This window comes from Polyodon spathula, chromosome 2 (assembly GCF_017654505.1).
Source record: "Polyodon spathula isolate WHYD16114869_AA chromosome 2, ASM1765450v1, whole genome shotgun sequence".
Lineage (NCBI taxonomy): Eukaryota > Metazoa > Chordata > Actinopteri > Acipenseriformes > Polyodontidae > Polyodon > Polyodon spathula.
Genome location: NC_054535.1, coordinates 106,787,699 through 106,805,115, shown reverse-complemented (window position 1 = coordinate 106,805,115; position 17,417 = coordinate 106,787,699). Strand labels below are relative to the sequence as shown.

Genomic DNA, 17,417 nt, shown 5'->3' with positions numbered 1-17,417 from the left:
TACAGCCCTAGATGGAGGTTTGATACAAGCCCCTTAATCCTGCAGTAACCAGCTGTATTAATATCCTTCTAGCCTGGTGTTTATATTGTGAGGAGATGGATCTGTTCAGCTCCTCTGTGTGCTCCTGCTGAAACTGCACAGCTCAGTTTGTTGATTGGCTCTCTACTGCTGGTAAATCCAAATTATCCCCTGGTTGGTGATTAGCCAGGACTCTGGGTAATGCACTTTCAGAAATTACACTCAGTCTGTCTCTCTTTAGGAAGAATGAGGGTTAATCAGGGAATGGGCTAATGGATTTAGGACTGCAGCGCGACTGTGAAGTGTCTATAAATTCAATCCAGAGTCAATGATCTTATCGTACAGTCAGAAAGAGACCTCACTCTCCAGAAGTGATTATTACAATTGATTTCTTACACACAGTATATATTATTAGTTATGCTAAGGGGAAAAATAAAACACACACAAAAAAAAACGTGCACACACACACACACACACATTATAATAAACAAACACAACTCTCCAATGCTACAACAATTACCAGTTAGCCTGTAATGATGTGATGTATAAATATGTAAAACAGTCTCCACAAACACCTGAACTGATCCCTGGAGCTGTACAGTGCCTGGACTCAACATCAGAAGCAATGCTGTGTCCAGCTGCTGCAGACCACACTTCTGTGTAAAGGGAATGTGGCAGGGCTGAGGAACAGTGAATAGTGTGTAGTGGTGGTGGTTTGTGAATACAATGTCTTTTTGTTTGAGTAGACATGGCAAGGCTGGGAGATTTGACTCCCCTCCCTGTCTGGTTGAAATGTTATGTGCAGCAGGTGGTCAGGTGTCCATTGACTACCCATAATTGATCAAATGAATGCTGATCACACGCCTTTTGGGTAGGGGTTAGTTTAGGGGGTCTGAATCCCTCTTAAATTTGTTTTGTTTGTTAACATGTAGAAAACAAAGTACTGATTAGAGGAAAAATCTCAGAATGGAGTGTGGTAACCAGCGGTGTACCACAGGGATCAGTATTAGGTCCTCTGCTATTCCTAATCTACATTAATGATTTAGATTCTGGTATAGTAAGCAAACTTGTTAAATTTGCAGATGACACAAAAGTAGGAGGAGTGGCAAACACTGTTGCAGCAGCAAAGGTCATTCAAAATGATCTAGACAAGATTCAGAACTGGGCAGACACATGGCAAATGACATTTAATAGAGAAAAGTGTAAGGTACTGCACGCAGGAAATAAAAATGTACATTATAAATATCATATGGGAGATATTGAAATTGGAGAAGGAATCTATGAAAAAGACCTAGGAGTTTTTGTTGACTCAGAAATGTCTTCATCTAGACAATGTGGGGAAGCTATAAAAAAGGCTAACAAGATGCTCGGATACATTGTGAAAAGTGTTGAATTTAAATCAAGGGAAGTAATGTTAAAACTGTACAATGCACTAGTAAGACCTCATCTTGAATATTGTGTTCAGTTCTGGTCACCTCGCTATAAAAAAGATATTGCTGCTCTAGAAAGAGTGCAAAGAAGAGCGACCAGAATTATTCCGGGCTTAAAAGGCATGTCATATGCAGACAGGCTAAAAGAATTGAATCTGTTCAGTCTTGAACAAAGAAGACTACGTGGCGACCTAATTCAAGCATTCAAAATTCTAAAAGGTATTGACAGTGTCGACCCAAGGGACTTTTTCAGCCTGAAAAAAGAAACAAGGACCAGGGGTCACAAATGGAGTTTAGAAAAAGGGGCATTCAGAACAGAAAATAGGAGACACTTTTTTACACAGAGAATTGTGAGGGTCTGGAATCAACTCCCCAGTAATGTTGTTGAAGCTGACACCCTGGGATCCTTCAAGAAGCTGCTTGATGAGATTTTGGGATCAATAAGCTACTAACAACCAAACGAGCAAGATGGGCCGAATGGCCTCCTCTCGTTTGTAAACTTTCTTATGTTCTTGGAGCAGTGCTTGGCCACCTTTTGTTTTCTAACTATTTTGGCCACTGCCATTTAGATTTTGTAATTATGTACACACGTGTGTATTTCCTTCCGCACAGGACACCACTGCTGATACCCCCTAGTGGCAGCCACCAACCACTGCACCTGCCTGCCTGTGTTAATAAGACCTGGACGCCAGAGCAGCGCTTCAATACTCTCTCAGCGGATACCCACACAGTAACACAACACCCCTGTTACACGCAGTAATTCAGCTTCTGGTAATGGCACAATATATACACATGTATATAAATTGTATTGCTATATAGTACTGTAGCTATGCACAGCAGTGTTTTAGGTCAGGGATCAAGATACACACACACACACACACACACCTCTGTAATGACACAAAATGAACAATCATTGAATCAATGAACTACAAAAAAAAAAAAAAAAAAAAAAAAAAGAGACTCCTTATGAAAGCTTCCCATAATAAAAGCATCTGTGTAATAAAGCACAGTGAAAGCATGGTAAAACATAGGTAAGCATTGTGAAGCACAGCAAGACATAGTAAAACCTATAACCTTAAAACAGATCACTTAACTATTCCACAGGCACGGTATTAATGAGGGCGCTGAAAGGACAAGGAACTTACTGCTCATAAAACATATTCACTGCTCTAACCTCCGATCCCTGATCTCTTCACTCTCTCAGCACCAGTGTACTGCCATGAAACTGGCAGGCAGCATGACATCATCTTCATTACATCACCACTATGTCCCACAAAACAATGCTCCTTTTCTTACAAACAGCTTTTTTCAATTTTGTGCTGAACAGGAAATAAATAACTGTAATTTGGTCCCTTGTTTGTTCTTGCTAGGCTATAAACAGGATGCAAGGGTACAGGTGTACAGTAACACTCACTCACAAACACATGGTGTATTTAAAACCTTAAGTAATTCAAGTGTTGTGAATGGGGTTCAGTGTATTAAAATACTCCCTATAAAAGATAGATTCAGAGCTTTCCATCAGAGTTACTTTGCAGGCCGTTCATTATAAAGTTCAAGCCCTTGGTTTTATTTAAAGATAGCATTCCAAGAATATAGATTAATCTGTTTTATATCACCTTGCTTAATACCATGCACTGTTTATTATCACAATTTTTGAAGACTCACTCACCATGCCCCACAAGTTCTTTGAGAAATTACCTCTCTTAATATCAATCACAAACCCGCTTATTGTCACGTTTTGTGCAGCCTGTCAAATGATGCATGGCTGGCCTTTACTAAGTAATCACAATCACAGAGAAGTATTAACTGCCAATAATTTCTAACAACCAATAATCACCTTGGCTGATAAACTGACATTTAGTGGAGCCTGTCATGCTGCGTGGGCGGTCTTAACAGGATGCAGTTCGGTTACAAAACGCCAGCGTCACCACATTTGTCTTTTTTAAACAGTCAGTCTTATTCACCAAAAACTCCACCAAGGGCAACGCCTAATTGACAGCTCTCCTCGGTCGATAGTTCATGCCTTTTTTAGATAATGACACGAACTGTTTCCTTCCAGTTAATGATAGAAAACGTATTTGTCCTGCAGTAAACCATATGTATGTGTTTAAATGTAAAGAATGACTAAATGTATTGTTTTGACCTACTTTACACCACGAATTATGTCTGCACAGCAATCATGACAAAGTGCGTTCATCTGCAGTTAAAAACACACAGTGATCCCAGAAAGTTCTTCTGAGGCCAAAACTCGAACCCTGCTTCTGAAGAGAACCGAAACAAGAGCAGCAGTGCTGCCGCCGGCCCGCCAGGCTCCAGACGTGACCTCCTCCACTCCAGCTTCATCTCACAATGTTGTCAAGTTGAGTCTAAAAGGATCCAAGTATTTCTCCCTCAGCAACATAACCCGGTAGCCCATTCCATCCCCTCAGAAGCATTTAAACTAGAAAGGAAGGGGGGAGAAATCACCAAAAAAACACAAGGGAGACCGCATCAAAACAAGGACAACAACTCAGGTAAGACAACCATTAAATGTATTTACCTAAACGCTAGAAGTATCAGAAACAACATTTTAGAACTTGAAGCTACTGCACTAACAAGTAACTATGATGTGATAGGTGTTACAGAAACGTGGTTGTCTGAGAGTGATGGGGACGAATATAATATTTGTAGGCATACACTGTATTAGAAAGACAGGCAGGACAGAAGAGGAGGAGGGGTAGCGCTATACATAAGAAACAGTCTTGAAGCCCAGGTGTTAAACCTGGACAAAGAAAACAAAGCCGAATCAATATGGGTCAGAATAACGGACACAAATTCAAAAAGCATAATAATAGGCGCATGCTATAGACCGCCTGACTCAGACGGTGAGCAAAATAATCTGTTATACAATAACATTAGAAATGCGCGTAGCAAAGGAGAATACTAATGGGGGATTTCAACTTCCCCCATATAAAATGGGAAAACCTGGTGGGGAGCACGATGGATGAAATTGAAATGGTGGAAATGACAAATGACTGCTTCCTAACACAATTTGTCAAGGCACTGACTAGAGGGGAGGCATGCCTTGATTTAGTCTTTTCAAATAACGATGACAGAATAACTAAAACAGAGGTCAGAGAACCACCAGCAAACTCAGACCACAACATGGTCTCATTTGAAGTGATTTTTAAAACCCCAAAAGTAATGACTAAAGCTAAGGTTTACAATTTTAGAAAAGCAAACTATGAAGGTATGAAACAGAGACTAACAGAAGTAGACTGGAGTAAAATAGAGAAAACATCCACAGAAGAAGGATGGCTGTTCTTCAAAAATGTAGTACTAGAGGCGCAAAACAATTACATCCCTAAAGTAGACAAATCTAAATGTGAAACTAAATTGCCAAAATGGTTTAATACATCAATTAAAAAAAAAAATTCAGTGAAAAAAGGCACTTTACAGAGCATTAAAAAAGGACCAAAAAGAAAGTACGCAGAAAGAGTACACAGAACTGCAAAAGCAAGTCAAAAGGGAAGTTAGAAGGCCAAGAGAGAAATAGACATGAACATTGCTAAGGGAGCTAAAACCAATTCCAAAATGTTTTTCCAATATTACAACAGCAAGAGAACATTCAAAGAGGAGATTAAACGTTTAAGACATACAAATGGCAAAATCGTAGATGAAGAAAAAAAAATAGCAATGTGACAGGGTCTTCCTCGAGTCACGCGTGTGGGTCGCCGCTGTTCAAGCATACAGAGAGACAGAGGTTGGTGTTGAAACGCCGGCACAGGCGCGCAGGATTTATTAACAACAAACAGAAAGTGAAAGTAAAATAAAGGCGGTCATGTGACGTTACCAGCGATGGTAACGCACAGAGGACAAATACAGTAAACCGTACAAAAAGTGCAAAATAAAACACAATACCCCAAACTATAACTCAAAAGGTGCCGTGAAAACGGCAGGCCTTGCAGCAGCCCCGAGCTATCTCCCGTGGACGTTTCTAAACTGACGGACACTCGGTCGAGACCCGCCCACGTGCTGATTGAGGACCAGCACAGCCAATCACTTGCTGCCCTTCCCTCAACCAAACATAGCAGGCAGCAAGTCTCAATCGAGCGCCCGTCTGTAAACAATAATACAATCAAACTAATCAACTCCAAAACAATACACAATAAACCCATTCCCACATATAAACCACACCAACACTAATTTACCACTGTGCAGTGCAATCGCACTGCCACAAGCAAATATATCAAATGATTACTTTTCACAAGTTTTTACAAAGGAATATATGGACAACATGCCCCACATGTCATCCAGTTACTAAGATCATGTAACAGTCTTTTGACACAGGGTTGTACATGTAAATTGCAAATGTAATACCGATCCAGAAAAAGGGAAACAAAATGAACCAGGTAACTACAGACCAATAAGCCTGACTTCTATTATATGCAAACTTATGGAAACTATAATAAGATGCAAAATGGAAAATTACCTATATGGTAACAGTGTCCTGGGAGACAGTCAACATGGTTTTAGGAAAGGGAGATCATGTCTAACTAACATGCTTGATTGTTTTGAGGATGCAACATCGATAATGGATAATTGCAAAGCATATGACATGGTTTATTTAGATTTCCAGAAAGCTTCTGACAAAGTCCCGCATAAAAGATTAATTCTCAAACTGAACGCAGTAGGGATTCAAGGAAACACATGTACATGGATTAGGGAGTGGTTAACTTGTAGAAAACAAAAAGTACTGATTAGAGGAGAAACCTCAGAATGGAGCGTGGTAACCAGTGGAGTACCACAGGGATCAGTATTAGGTCCTCTGCTATTCCTAATCTACATTCATGATTTAGATTCTGGTATAGTAAGCAAACTTGTTAAATTTGCAGACGACACAAAAATAGGTGGAGTGGCAAACACTGTTGCAGCAGCAAAGGTCATTCAAAATGATCTAGACTAGATTCAGAACTGGGCAGACACATGGCAAATGACATTTAATAGAGAAAAGTGTAAGGTACTGCACGCAGGAAATAAAAATGTGCATTATAAATATATGGGAGATACTGAAATTGGAGAAGGAATCTATGATAAAGACCTAGGAGTTTTTGTTGACTCAGAAATGTCTTCATCTAGACAATGTGGGGAAGCTATAAAAAATGCCAACAAGATGCTCGAATACATTGCAATAAGTGCTGAATTTAAATCAAGGGAAGTAATGTTAAAACTGTACAATGCATTAGTAAGACCTCATCTTGAATATTGTGTGCAGTTCTGGTCACCTCGCTAAAAAAAAAGATATTGCTGCTCTAGAAAGAGTGCAAAGAGGAGCGACCAGAATTATTCCGGGCTTAAAAGGCATGTCATATGCAGACAGGCTAAAAGAATTGAATCTGTTCAGTCTTGAACAAAGAAGACTACGCGGCAACCTAATTCAAGCATTCAGAATTCTAAACGGTATTGACAGTGTCGACCCAAGGGACTTTTTCGACCTGAAAAAAGAAACAAGGACCAGGGGTCACATATGGAGATTAGACAAAGAGGCATTCAGAACAGAAAATAGGAGGCACTTTTCACACAGAGAATCTTGAGGGTCTGGAATCAACTCCCCAGTAATGTTGTTGAAGCTCTCACCCTGGGATCCTTCAAGAAGCTGCTTGATGAGATTCTGGGAACAATAAGCTACTAACAACCAAACGAGCAAGATGGGCCGAATGGCCTTCTCTCGTTTGTAAACTTTCTTATGTTCTTAACCTTTATTACAATTACACCCCCCTCCAAATACACTAATAACCTTTATTACAATTACAAACCCCTCCAAATACACTTATAACCTTTATTACAATTACACCCCCTCCAAATACACCAATAACCTTTATTACAATTACAAACCCCTCCAAATACACTAATAACCTTTATTACAATTACACCCCCTCCAAATACACTTATAACCTTTATTACAATTACACCCCCTTCAAATACACTAATAACCTTTATTACAATTACACCCCCTCCAAATACACTAATAACCTTTATTACAATTACACCCCCTCCAAATACACTTATAACCTTTATTACAATTACACCCCCTCCAAATACACCAATAACCTTTATTACAATTACAAACCCCTCCAAATACACTAATAACCTTTATTACAATTACACCCCCTCCAAATACACTTATAACCTTTATTACAATTACACCCCCTCCAAATACACCAATAACCTTTATTACAATTACAAACCCCTCCAAATACACTAATAACCTTTATTACAATTACACCCCCTCCAAATACACTTATAACCTTTATTACAATTACACCCCCTTCAAATACACCAATAACCTTTATTACAATTACAAACCCCTCCAAATACACCAATAACCTTTATTACAATTACAGGTACTTCTAACACGATCACGCTCTTAAAAAAAGACAATCTTTCAAGCTGGTACCATTTTGGGGGGGTTTTGGGAACACAGCATCTACAGTACTGCAGAATGTGATCAGATAGCAAACAGAAGGGGAAATAGCTGTGCGACCCTAAACTGGGAATTATTTTGGGAACTGGGAATCTCTATCCTGCCCTCTTTCATATCTTTCCCACCAATAACCTTTATTACAATTACACCCCCTCCAAATACACTAATAACCTTTATTACAATTACAAACCCCTCCAAATACACTAATAACCTTTATTACAATTACACCCCCTCCAAATACACTAATAACCTTTATTACAATTACAAACCCCTCCAAATACACTAATAACCTTTATTACAATTACAAACCCCTCCAAATACACTAATAACCTTTATTACAATTACAAACCCCTCCAAATACACTAATAACCTTTATTACAATTACACCCCCTCCAAATACACTAATAACCTTTATTACAATTACACCCCCTCCAAATACACTAATAACCTTTATTACAATTACACCCCCTCCAAATACACTAATAACCTTTATTACAATTACAACCCCCCCCAAATACACTAATAACCTTTATTACAATTACAAACCCCTCCAAATACACTAATAACCTTTATTACAATTACAAACCCCTCCAAATACACTAATAACCTTTATTACAATTACAACCCCCCCCAAATACACTAATAACCTTTATTACAATTACAAACCCCCCCAAATACACTAATAACCTTTATTACAATTTCAAACCCCTCCAAATACACTAATAACCTTTATTACAATTACAAACCCCTCCAAATACACTAATAACCTTTATTACAATTACACCCCCTCCAAATACACTAATAACCTTTATTACAATTACAAACCCCTCCAAATACACTAATAACCTTTATTACAATTACACCCCCTCCAAATACACTAATAACCTTTATTACAATTACACTCCCTCCAAATACACTAATAACCTTTATTACAATTACACCCCCTCCAAATACACTAATAACCTTTATTAAAATTACACCCCCTTCAAATACACTAATAACCTTTATTACAATTACACCCCCTTCAAATACACTTATAACCTTTATTACAATTACACCCTGTTGGAAAACATGGATTGAGAATTGATTAGCAGTTTGCTACGCATGTGGACTGGCATATACTGGTGTTTTTTTCTGAAAAGAGACTAATATTGCAGATAGCAGACTGTTTGGTTCAAATTGCATGTACTGCTAACCATTGATAGAGACGATGCGTCTACAAACTCTTGCCCAACAATGACTGCAAGCTAACGAGATAACAATGCTGTGGACTAGAAGGGAACAGGCTCTAAAGACTTCAGAGAGATCAAAAGAGATAATCCCACTGGCATCAACGGGGGTCACAAGGAGATAACAAAAGGCAGATGTATGGACCTTTTGTCTCCAGGAGTGTGAAGAATGCACTGAGTTCAGAGGTTGTCACACTAGACTACACACACACATTAACACTCACACAATAAATTAAATTACCTTTGCAATTGGTTAAGTGTCAGAGAAAGGGGAGGTTGACCATCTATACAGAAGGGTACTTAAACTTAAACTTAAGGGAGTTAAGTATTGTTTGTCCTGTACCTGGGACCAGGTACAGGACAAACAATAGTGAAATACACCAATAACCTTTATTACAATTACACCCCCCTCCAAATACACTAATAACCTTTATTACAATTACACCCCCTCCACATACACCAATAACCTTTATTACAATTACACTCCCTCCAAATACACCAATAACCTTTATTACAAAGGCCAATAGGAGTGAAAGTCAAATCCATTCCAGCAGAATCTATCTATGATGTTTTTCAAAGGAAGCTCAGGCATTTCAAAAGGCTGCGGCTCACATTTTCTTGACACAGACGGACCATTCACTCTCTGAGGAGCCCTCGGGTGGGGCAGCGATGGAATCAGAGTCCTTCTCCAGAAGAAGAGAAGACTCCTTTGTCTCAGCAGTGTGTAGTCATAAGACAAGAGTCACGGGTCACAATTTCTATACAAAAGGACAAAGTGGTTCTGTTTGGTTTCAGTGTTGTGTGATGCACTGTTACAGATTCTGTCCCATCGGTGAGATGAGATTAAAAGCTCTATAACCACGAATGCAGACAAGCCCAGCCTTTCGGCTCAAACATATCAGGGACAATCAGTAACAATTTTTAAATCAAGATTAAAGATCTATTTGTTTGACAAGGCATTTCGTTTTTCTTTTATTAGAGGTACAGCACTTAGTGTTACGCAGAAGGCTCTTTATAAACCCCTACTGTATTGTGTAGCAGCACAGGAATCACTCCCTAAGCAGGTAACCCAGAGCACAACAGCTCATCTTTATGTAAAACATAATACCAACTACAAGAGCAGGTACTTCTAACACGATCACGCTCTTAAACAAAGACAATCTTTCAAGCTGGTGCCATTTTTGGGGGGAGTTTGGGAACACAGCATCTACAGTACTGCAGAATGTGATCAGATAGCAAACAGAAGGGGAAATAGCTGCGGGACCCTAAACTGGGAATTATTTTGGGAACTGGGAATCTCTATCCTGCCCTCTTTCATAACCTTCCCAGCAAGGTGAGAGGACACTGAAATGGTTTCAGTACTGCAGTGTTACTGTCCATCCTCTGGTTCGTCCCTGAACAGTTTCATCAGCTGAATGGTTTTCATTTTTTCTCCACAACAGCAGTTACTTGGCCTAGTGATCCTGTGGTACTGCAATGCAGTCAAGGCTGGCCTGTGACAGGAATAGCAAACACAGAGGCGGAAGACAGCCGTTCAGAGCGTCTGCACACTTCTATTAAAAAACTAAAAAAAACTAAAGATTTAAACAAACAAATCCAAAATGCAAATCAGAACCCCACACCCAAGCAGAGCTATGATGGTGCAGAGGCAAGGAACACAACCTGCTGCTCCCAGCCCTTTCCTGAAACCAGGGGTGACCCTTCTACTCCTGGCCTTCGTTCCAGCCCTGTTCTAAATTGTTTAACTGAAGCAGTTACTGTAAACCTCCATCCAGACCCTAAAGTTGGTAATTGTATCATCTCACCTGTTAACCCTAAAGTGCATGGCCCTCCAGGACCGTGATTGGACACCCCTGTCCTAAACTAACCAAGCAACAAGGCTTTGGATCTTCGCCAATACAAGGGGCCATCCTCAAATTGGCAGTCGACGAAACACTTTGAGAATGGCCACATTCCACATTTAATTCTGCTGGGATGGGATTTTAACCACATCCCTACAATCTTAAATTCAAAATATACAAACTTTATTCATTATATATATATATATATATATATATATATATATATATATATATATATATATATATATATATATATATATATATATACACATATATTACACACACACACACACACACACAATCAAACTATTTACATGCAGGGCCCCAGTCTGTTTAAAGACTCCCTGGGTGGTCGATTATAAAGCTGGTTTGGTGCGTTCATTATAAACCAATCTGGAAGCTGATTGCTCCCTGGATAGGTGTATGAATAATCCCCTCAGTGACAGCATAACCTCCTGTCACCGGCACGCTCGCTAATCACTCTCTTCCACCGACCGCCTTGACCCAGTTTCCAGGATCATCAGCACGCAGAATGGTGTCTCAAGAAAACAATAACCCTCACTGTGTCAAAACATGTAGCCATGCTTCACAGAGTTTCTGATGAGCACTGACACAGCCCCTTTGCCTCAGGACTCACCGACCTGCCTGCAGGGCTCCCACACAAACCAGAACTCACCGACCTGCCTGCAGGGCTCCCAACACAAACCAGAACTCACGACCTGCCTGCAGGGCTCCCAACACAAACCAGAACTCACCGACCTGCCTGCAGGGCTCCCAACACAAACCAGAACTCACCGACCTGCCTGCAGGGCTCCCAACACAAACCAGAACTCACCGACCTGCCTGCAGGGCTCCCAACACAAACCAGAACTCACCGACCTGCCTGCAGGGCTCCCAACACAAACCAGAACTCACCGACCTGCCTGCAGGGCTCCCAACACAAACCAGAACTCACCGACCTGCCTGCAGGGCTCCCAACACAAACCAGTGCACTTCTGGTTTAACACCAATCTGAGTTCAGCTACATCTGGCTAATCAAGCTTGTAGCAGATTGACTCCAATCAATGTAATTAGTTGATTAGATTTAATATGAGCCCTAAACAGCTGCAGCCAATGACACGCTGCATATGTTGCAAAAAATAAAGAAGCACACAATCTGTTTCACCAGTTTTCCAGGGGTACAGTATAATATCCACAGAGGATTCAATATGGCGACTGGGTTGCTGTGTCATGTGTGTGTTTAGAAGACTTCGAAAACAAAAATTGATACTTTTGTCATTGAATTTATTTATTTATGTTTTTTCTAGTATCTCAAAATTTATCATGAACAAAGCATTTCAGCAATGGAAATATCACCCATTCCAGGTTTTAATACATGCTAGATTAGCCCCAGTGTACAGGTAGCAAGCTCAGGATTTCCATCCTTGTGTTGTATAAAAATGTACAAAAACAGCTCTTTGAGACATTCAACGTGAGAAACGTATGTCCACATGTTTTTCTTATAGCCTCACCTCATAAAAACACAATGCCAAGTACAACCGTTTAAAACTCTGATTCCACAGTCTTGGAATCCACTTTTATTGGTATGCTCGTCTGTGCTAATCAGCCTGAAGAACCATCATTCCAGCAAAGTCCTACCCCAACACATTCCCATCGGTAGACCAGGGATACAAGCTAGGGGTGTGCTGATACTGGCGATTGCCTGTAAGAAGTAAGTATTTATCAGCAGGTATTAAATAAATCCATTCATTGACATGTTGCTATTCAAAGTAAGAAAAGCTGTCCTTTCCTCGTGTTTACAATCGAGTACTAATCAATGGCAATTCATTTCAGCACTGGGTGTTTTAAAAGCCAATTGGAAGATTATTTTCCTCTCATCCAGGTTGGTAAATACTTCTTAAAGGCTTTTAGGAGGATGAGTATGCTTCTGCACACTCATTTAGCCTGATCAGGGTCAGGGTAATTCTAGGAACAGCCCACTGAGATGAAACACAGAAATCAGCGATAAACCATTATATATAAGCTACAATAATATAAAACCACGTCAATATTGTAGCCAGGATTTAAAATTAAAATCCGAACGATGTTATAGAAATGTAGGATTTGATTTGCTTTGCCGGATAACAGATTTATTTATTACAGCACTTCAGTTCTGGTGAACCTGGCAGGATATACAGTAGGTTGATCAAATCAACCTTGTAGCACAGCAGACAGTGTCAATCGACTTGTACAGCCATTCAGGTGAGGGGTTAAGCTGAAGGGTGAGCCCCTATCAACTGACCAATTATACATGCATTACACAGCCTATACTTAGCACTGGGGCTAGGAGTGGCTGTTCTATCAATCTAGTCAGGCAAGGGATCAGACAAGGAGGACATTTTACTGAATGAAATCCACATGGTGCATTGGCAAGATGAAGAGAAGAAATACATCAAAACTCCGGCTGTGCAGGTTTTATATTTAGTGGAAACAGGCTGGGAAGACGCCACTCTCCTGCCTCTTTCAGCACATGTCCCTCAAAACACACAGTACCTCACCTTCAGCAATATGGCAGCCTTTCTCAGGACTGTCTTATTAATGCACTGCAATAATCTGCAAAATACATTTCTAGGAATATTTGTGTGCTTTGGCTATTATTTTTTCTTGTAAATTATTATTGCATGAAAAGGCAATTCAAGAATTTGTGTGTGTCTTCGTATATGTGTGTCTGCTTGTCAGTCTGTCTGTGTGCATCTGTATCTGTGTGTGTGTGTGTGCCTGTGTGTCTGTGTGTGTGCGTGGGTGTCTGTCTATCTGTGTGTGTGTGTGTGTGTGTGTGCATGTTAGCCTGTCTGTCTGTGTGTGTGTGCGTGGATGTCAGTCTGTCTGTGTGTGTGCGTGTGTGGGTGTCTGTCTATCTGTGTGTGTGTGTGTGTGTGTGTGTGTGCGTGGATGTCAGTCTGTCTGTGTGTGTGCGTGTGTGTCTGTCTGTCTCTGTGTGTGTATTTTAAGAAGTACCTGCAAAGGGGGGGGGGGGGGGGGGGGGGGGGGGGGGGGGGGGGTTGTTGTTTACCTGTAAGCTGAGTGCGATCTGGCGGATGTAGATCATATTTAAATCCTCAAGGATTCGCAGTTTCTCCTCCATGTCAGTGAATTGTTCAATTCCACAAAGATAAATCCAAGTAATAAAAGAGAAGGAATCCCGGGTCTGGGTTTATTTCTGACTCGCAAATGGGTTCATTCTTTGAGACTCTTAATTAAAAGTGCATAACACATCTGATGGTCGTTTAGGGTTTTGTTTTCTTAAAACTGATCAATCAACCAGATATATATATATATGATATATAATTCAGTCCATGTACTCACTTCTTTTCAGATGCACCACGCTTTGTAATATAAATATATTACAAAAACGCACTGGTTATTCAATTAACTTTAAACAAAACACATAAATTGAAGACAAAATATGCTTTCCCCAGTGCCAAGGCAGGAGCAGCATTTTCCTGTTTCTTCTGCCTTCTGTTCATCTTTCTGTTCGCTAGCAAGAACGCATTGTGGTAACGCACGACAGACAGTGCTCTCTCCAAGAACAACTTCTACTTTATCAGTGCACGGCTGGGGGAACCTCCTCTTCTTGTGCTTTATAAAATGCTACTTACTTGCTTACTTGAGATTGCACTCCCTCTCTCTGCTTCAATTCCACAGAACAATTGGTTACTTGACGCGCCCACACTGTTCCCAGATTCTGAGAAGTACTGGGGTCCTTTACTGAATTTTTGCTTTGTGTCTCTCCTTGCGTCCTAATGTGACTCCGTCTGCCCCTCCACCCATCCCATGACAAAGGGCATCTCCAGCACACAACAGTCCCGCTGTGTTTTATTAAATGACCGGGGGTTGCTGCCACAGTATTGCGCATACACGTTTGAGCCGATAATTAAAAATGTATATACAGCCCACACGCACCAACAGTCCCAAATAAGCAGATAACAGTCAAATCATAGGCCAGATAAAGTTAGTCTGTGAACTCGGCAGCTGAAGTGAAAACACCAAGGTGCCCCACACACAATCGCAGGGGGCTGTGTATTGTTAACACGCTATGCTAACCCGAGGTTTTAAAATAGCAGCTTGGTCCAGGCAGAGCCGACAATTACCAAATAAACCAGACACATAATTTTTAAGTTTAGTGGGTACTATTATTTACTTGAGCGTTAACCGTCACCCCCAGGTTAAGAAACGCGTCTGTTTAACTCTTCTCAATAATACATATAGCACTTAATTTGTTACAGCTTTATTGATCACCAATGTTATAGTTTAACTGAGAACTATAAAAAAAGAAATCACCAAATGAGAAAAAGAAAAACAGTTATATAGACAATGCATGTTGTGATCTGTATACATATATTCGTCGTCCAACACAAGAAAGAACGTAGCGGTACCGGCGCAGTCTCAGGTAAGTGTTTCTGCCCGTGACCTGTCTCCGAAACGCCTTCCAACAGTCCCGTTTTCAGGCTCACGGATATCTGCCTAGAAAGGGAGTTTCACAGCTGCCCTGCGCGTAGGTCTTGGAAGGAAAGTGCGTTGCCGTGCGCACTGACAGATGTAAGGCAAACTGAGGTGGTACGTTACTTTTCACCAGCACTTTCCAATCCCTGATTAACAGTTTTGTCACGATATAATTTCATTTTATTCCAGGTTTATAGGTATAGATATATTGTCACCACTCCAAGGACAATGCTCTGTGCGTTATAACGGTACTCTGTATGTTTGTTTTCAGTTCCTCGATGATCTTTGTCTTGCTCAATAACATAAAACAAACAACTCTCCTCCTTCACACACTCGCATTTCTCTCTCGTCGCACTTTGCTGTAGTTTTGCTCGCCATCTCGGTGTTTCGTGCCTCAGTCTCTCTCACGCTCAAAGAAGTCTGAGTTACAAACTCGACTACATCTCCGCTGACAGGAAACGGCAGCCCTTCCCTGGTCGCTGGTGCGCACTCCTTCTCCGTCTGCCTCTCACACAGTACCTCCAAGAAAGGCCATTAAACTCAGCCTGGCTTCCAAACCTAAATTCCTGAAACACACACACACACATACACACACGAGAGAGAGACTACCAAACTGCCGTTTTTTGTTTTGTTTTTTAACTCTTTGGCCAATTCATGCCAGAAACAATATCTTAAACTATACAGTAGTTAGTTTTTTGATTAATAAATTACCTGCCCCCAGCTGTAATTAAACCGTTTCTGCTTCTAGCTTTTCCCAAACACAGAGCCGCCCCCACCACCACCACAAAACAAGGAAGACTGAAGCTGTCACTGTGCTTAGACAAAGTGATACTGTTACTAGAGCAGAAATAAACAAACAACTCAAAATTAGTTTAACTGACTAAATAAAATGGTGCAAACTTTGCAGCGGCTGATCTCATCAATTACACCCCACCAGGATAAACCCCCAAACTGTGTTTTATAGCACATTGAAACAGCCTGGATTTTATTAACCACAGTGAATGACAAATTGATGACACAATAAGTTGATTCCCCAGTGCTGTAAAATGCTCTAGTAGTAGCTCTTGAGTCAGTTCTCTGTGTGCTTAGGCTCTAATCCCAGTGTTATTTAACAAGGCTATTTACAATTGCAGGTAATTGAACAGACCCCTGCCTCTTCTCATTGCATCTGTTAGTCCTGTTCATAAAGGTGACAGAGAGCATCTGTTAGGGGAGATTGCCGCAGCCATAAAAAGCTCATTTGTGTTTCTCCTTGTGTTGTCGTTGCAAATAGAAGCACTTGGAGATCACACAATGAAATTAAAAGCCACAGCAAGGCCTGGTCTGAGCCACTCTCACTGTGGCTTGCGCTGTCGAAGCAGCCGTCAATCCCCCTGCTCTCCAGCAAGTCAAAATATCACCCCAGTGCCGAGCCTACACCACATCCTGCTAGGCAGGCCTGCAATCAGCCTGAACCACAACAAATAGCCAGCTGGCTTGTCAGGAATTATCCAAGTGTAACGATATCCTGCAAGCACATTGCTGAAGCGAGGGCCCAGGCTTCCCAGCGGGGAACAATCTCTGCAGGTTTTGCTGTTGTCTAAAGATTGCAGCACACTCTGATTGATGCACTGTAGGGACGCTTTACATTTACCCTTCAGGTTCTTATACTTTTATGGCCATCAAGAAAGTTCAAGTATTACAAGCCCAGGGAGGGCAATAACTCTCACTGTATAGCAGTTTGATCCATTCCCGGATTTACTAAGTTTAGTAAGACATTCCCAAGCTTGTTACCTACTGACTGTGGCTAATCAAGCTCATAATAAAGTCTGGAATGGGTGAAACTGTTTTGCAAAAGGAATCTTTTCCATGAAAGTGGAAAAAATGAATTCTCCAGCACAAAGGAGTTGCACATCACATACTGTCACAACATAATCAGTCCTATGGGTACCTGCTAAGCCTGAGCAGAGAATGT

General features: G+C 40.8%; 1 protein-coding gene across 4 annotated transcripts in view; it reads right to left on the bottom strand.

Moving 5' to 3' along the window:
- The window catches only part of LOC121306847 (rhotekin-like), a 131,888-nt gene that overhangs the window by 86,430 nt on the left and 28,041 nt on the right, over positions 1-17,417 (bottom strand). The window contains exon 1 of one of the 4 annotated variants that reach the window (XM_041238798.1): positions 14,034-15,948. The exons of the other annotated variants lie outside the window; for them this stretch is intronic. Coding sequence (XP_041094732.1) covers positions 14,034-14,105 — 72 coding nt within the window. The 5' untranslated portion in view covers positions 14,106-15,948. Of the gene's footprint in view, positions 1-14,033; positions 15,949-17,417 lie in introns of those variants that run through there. 4 annotated transcript variants of the gene reach the window in all.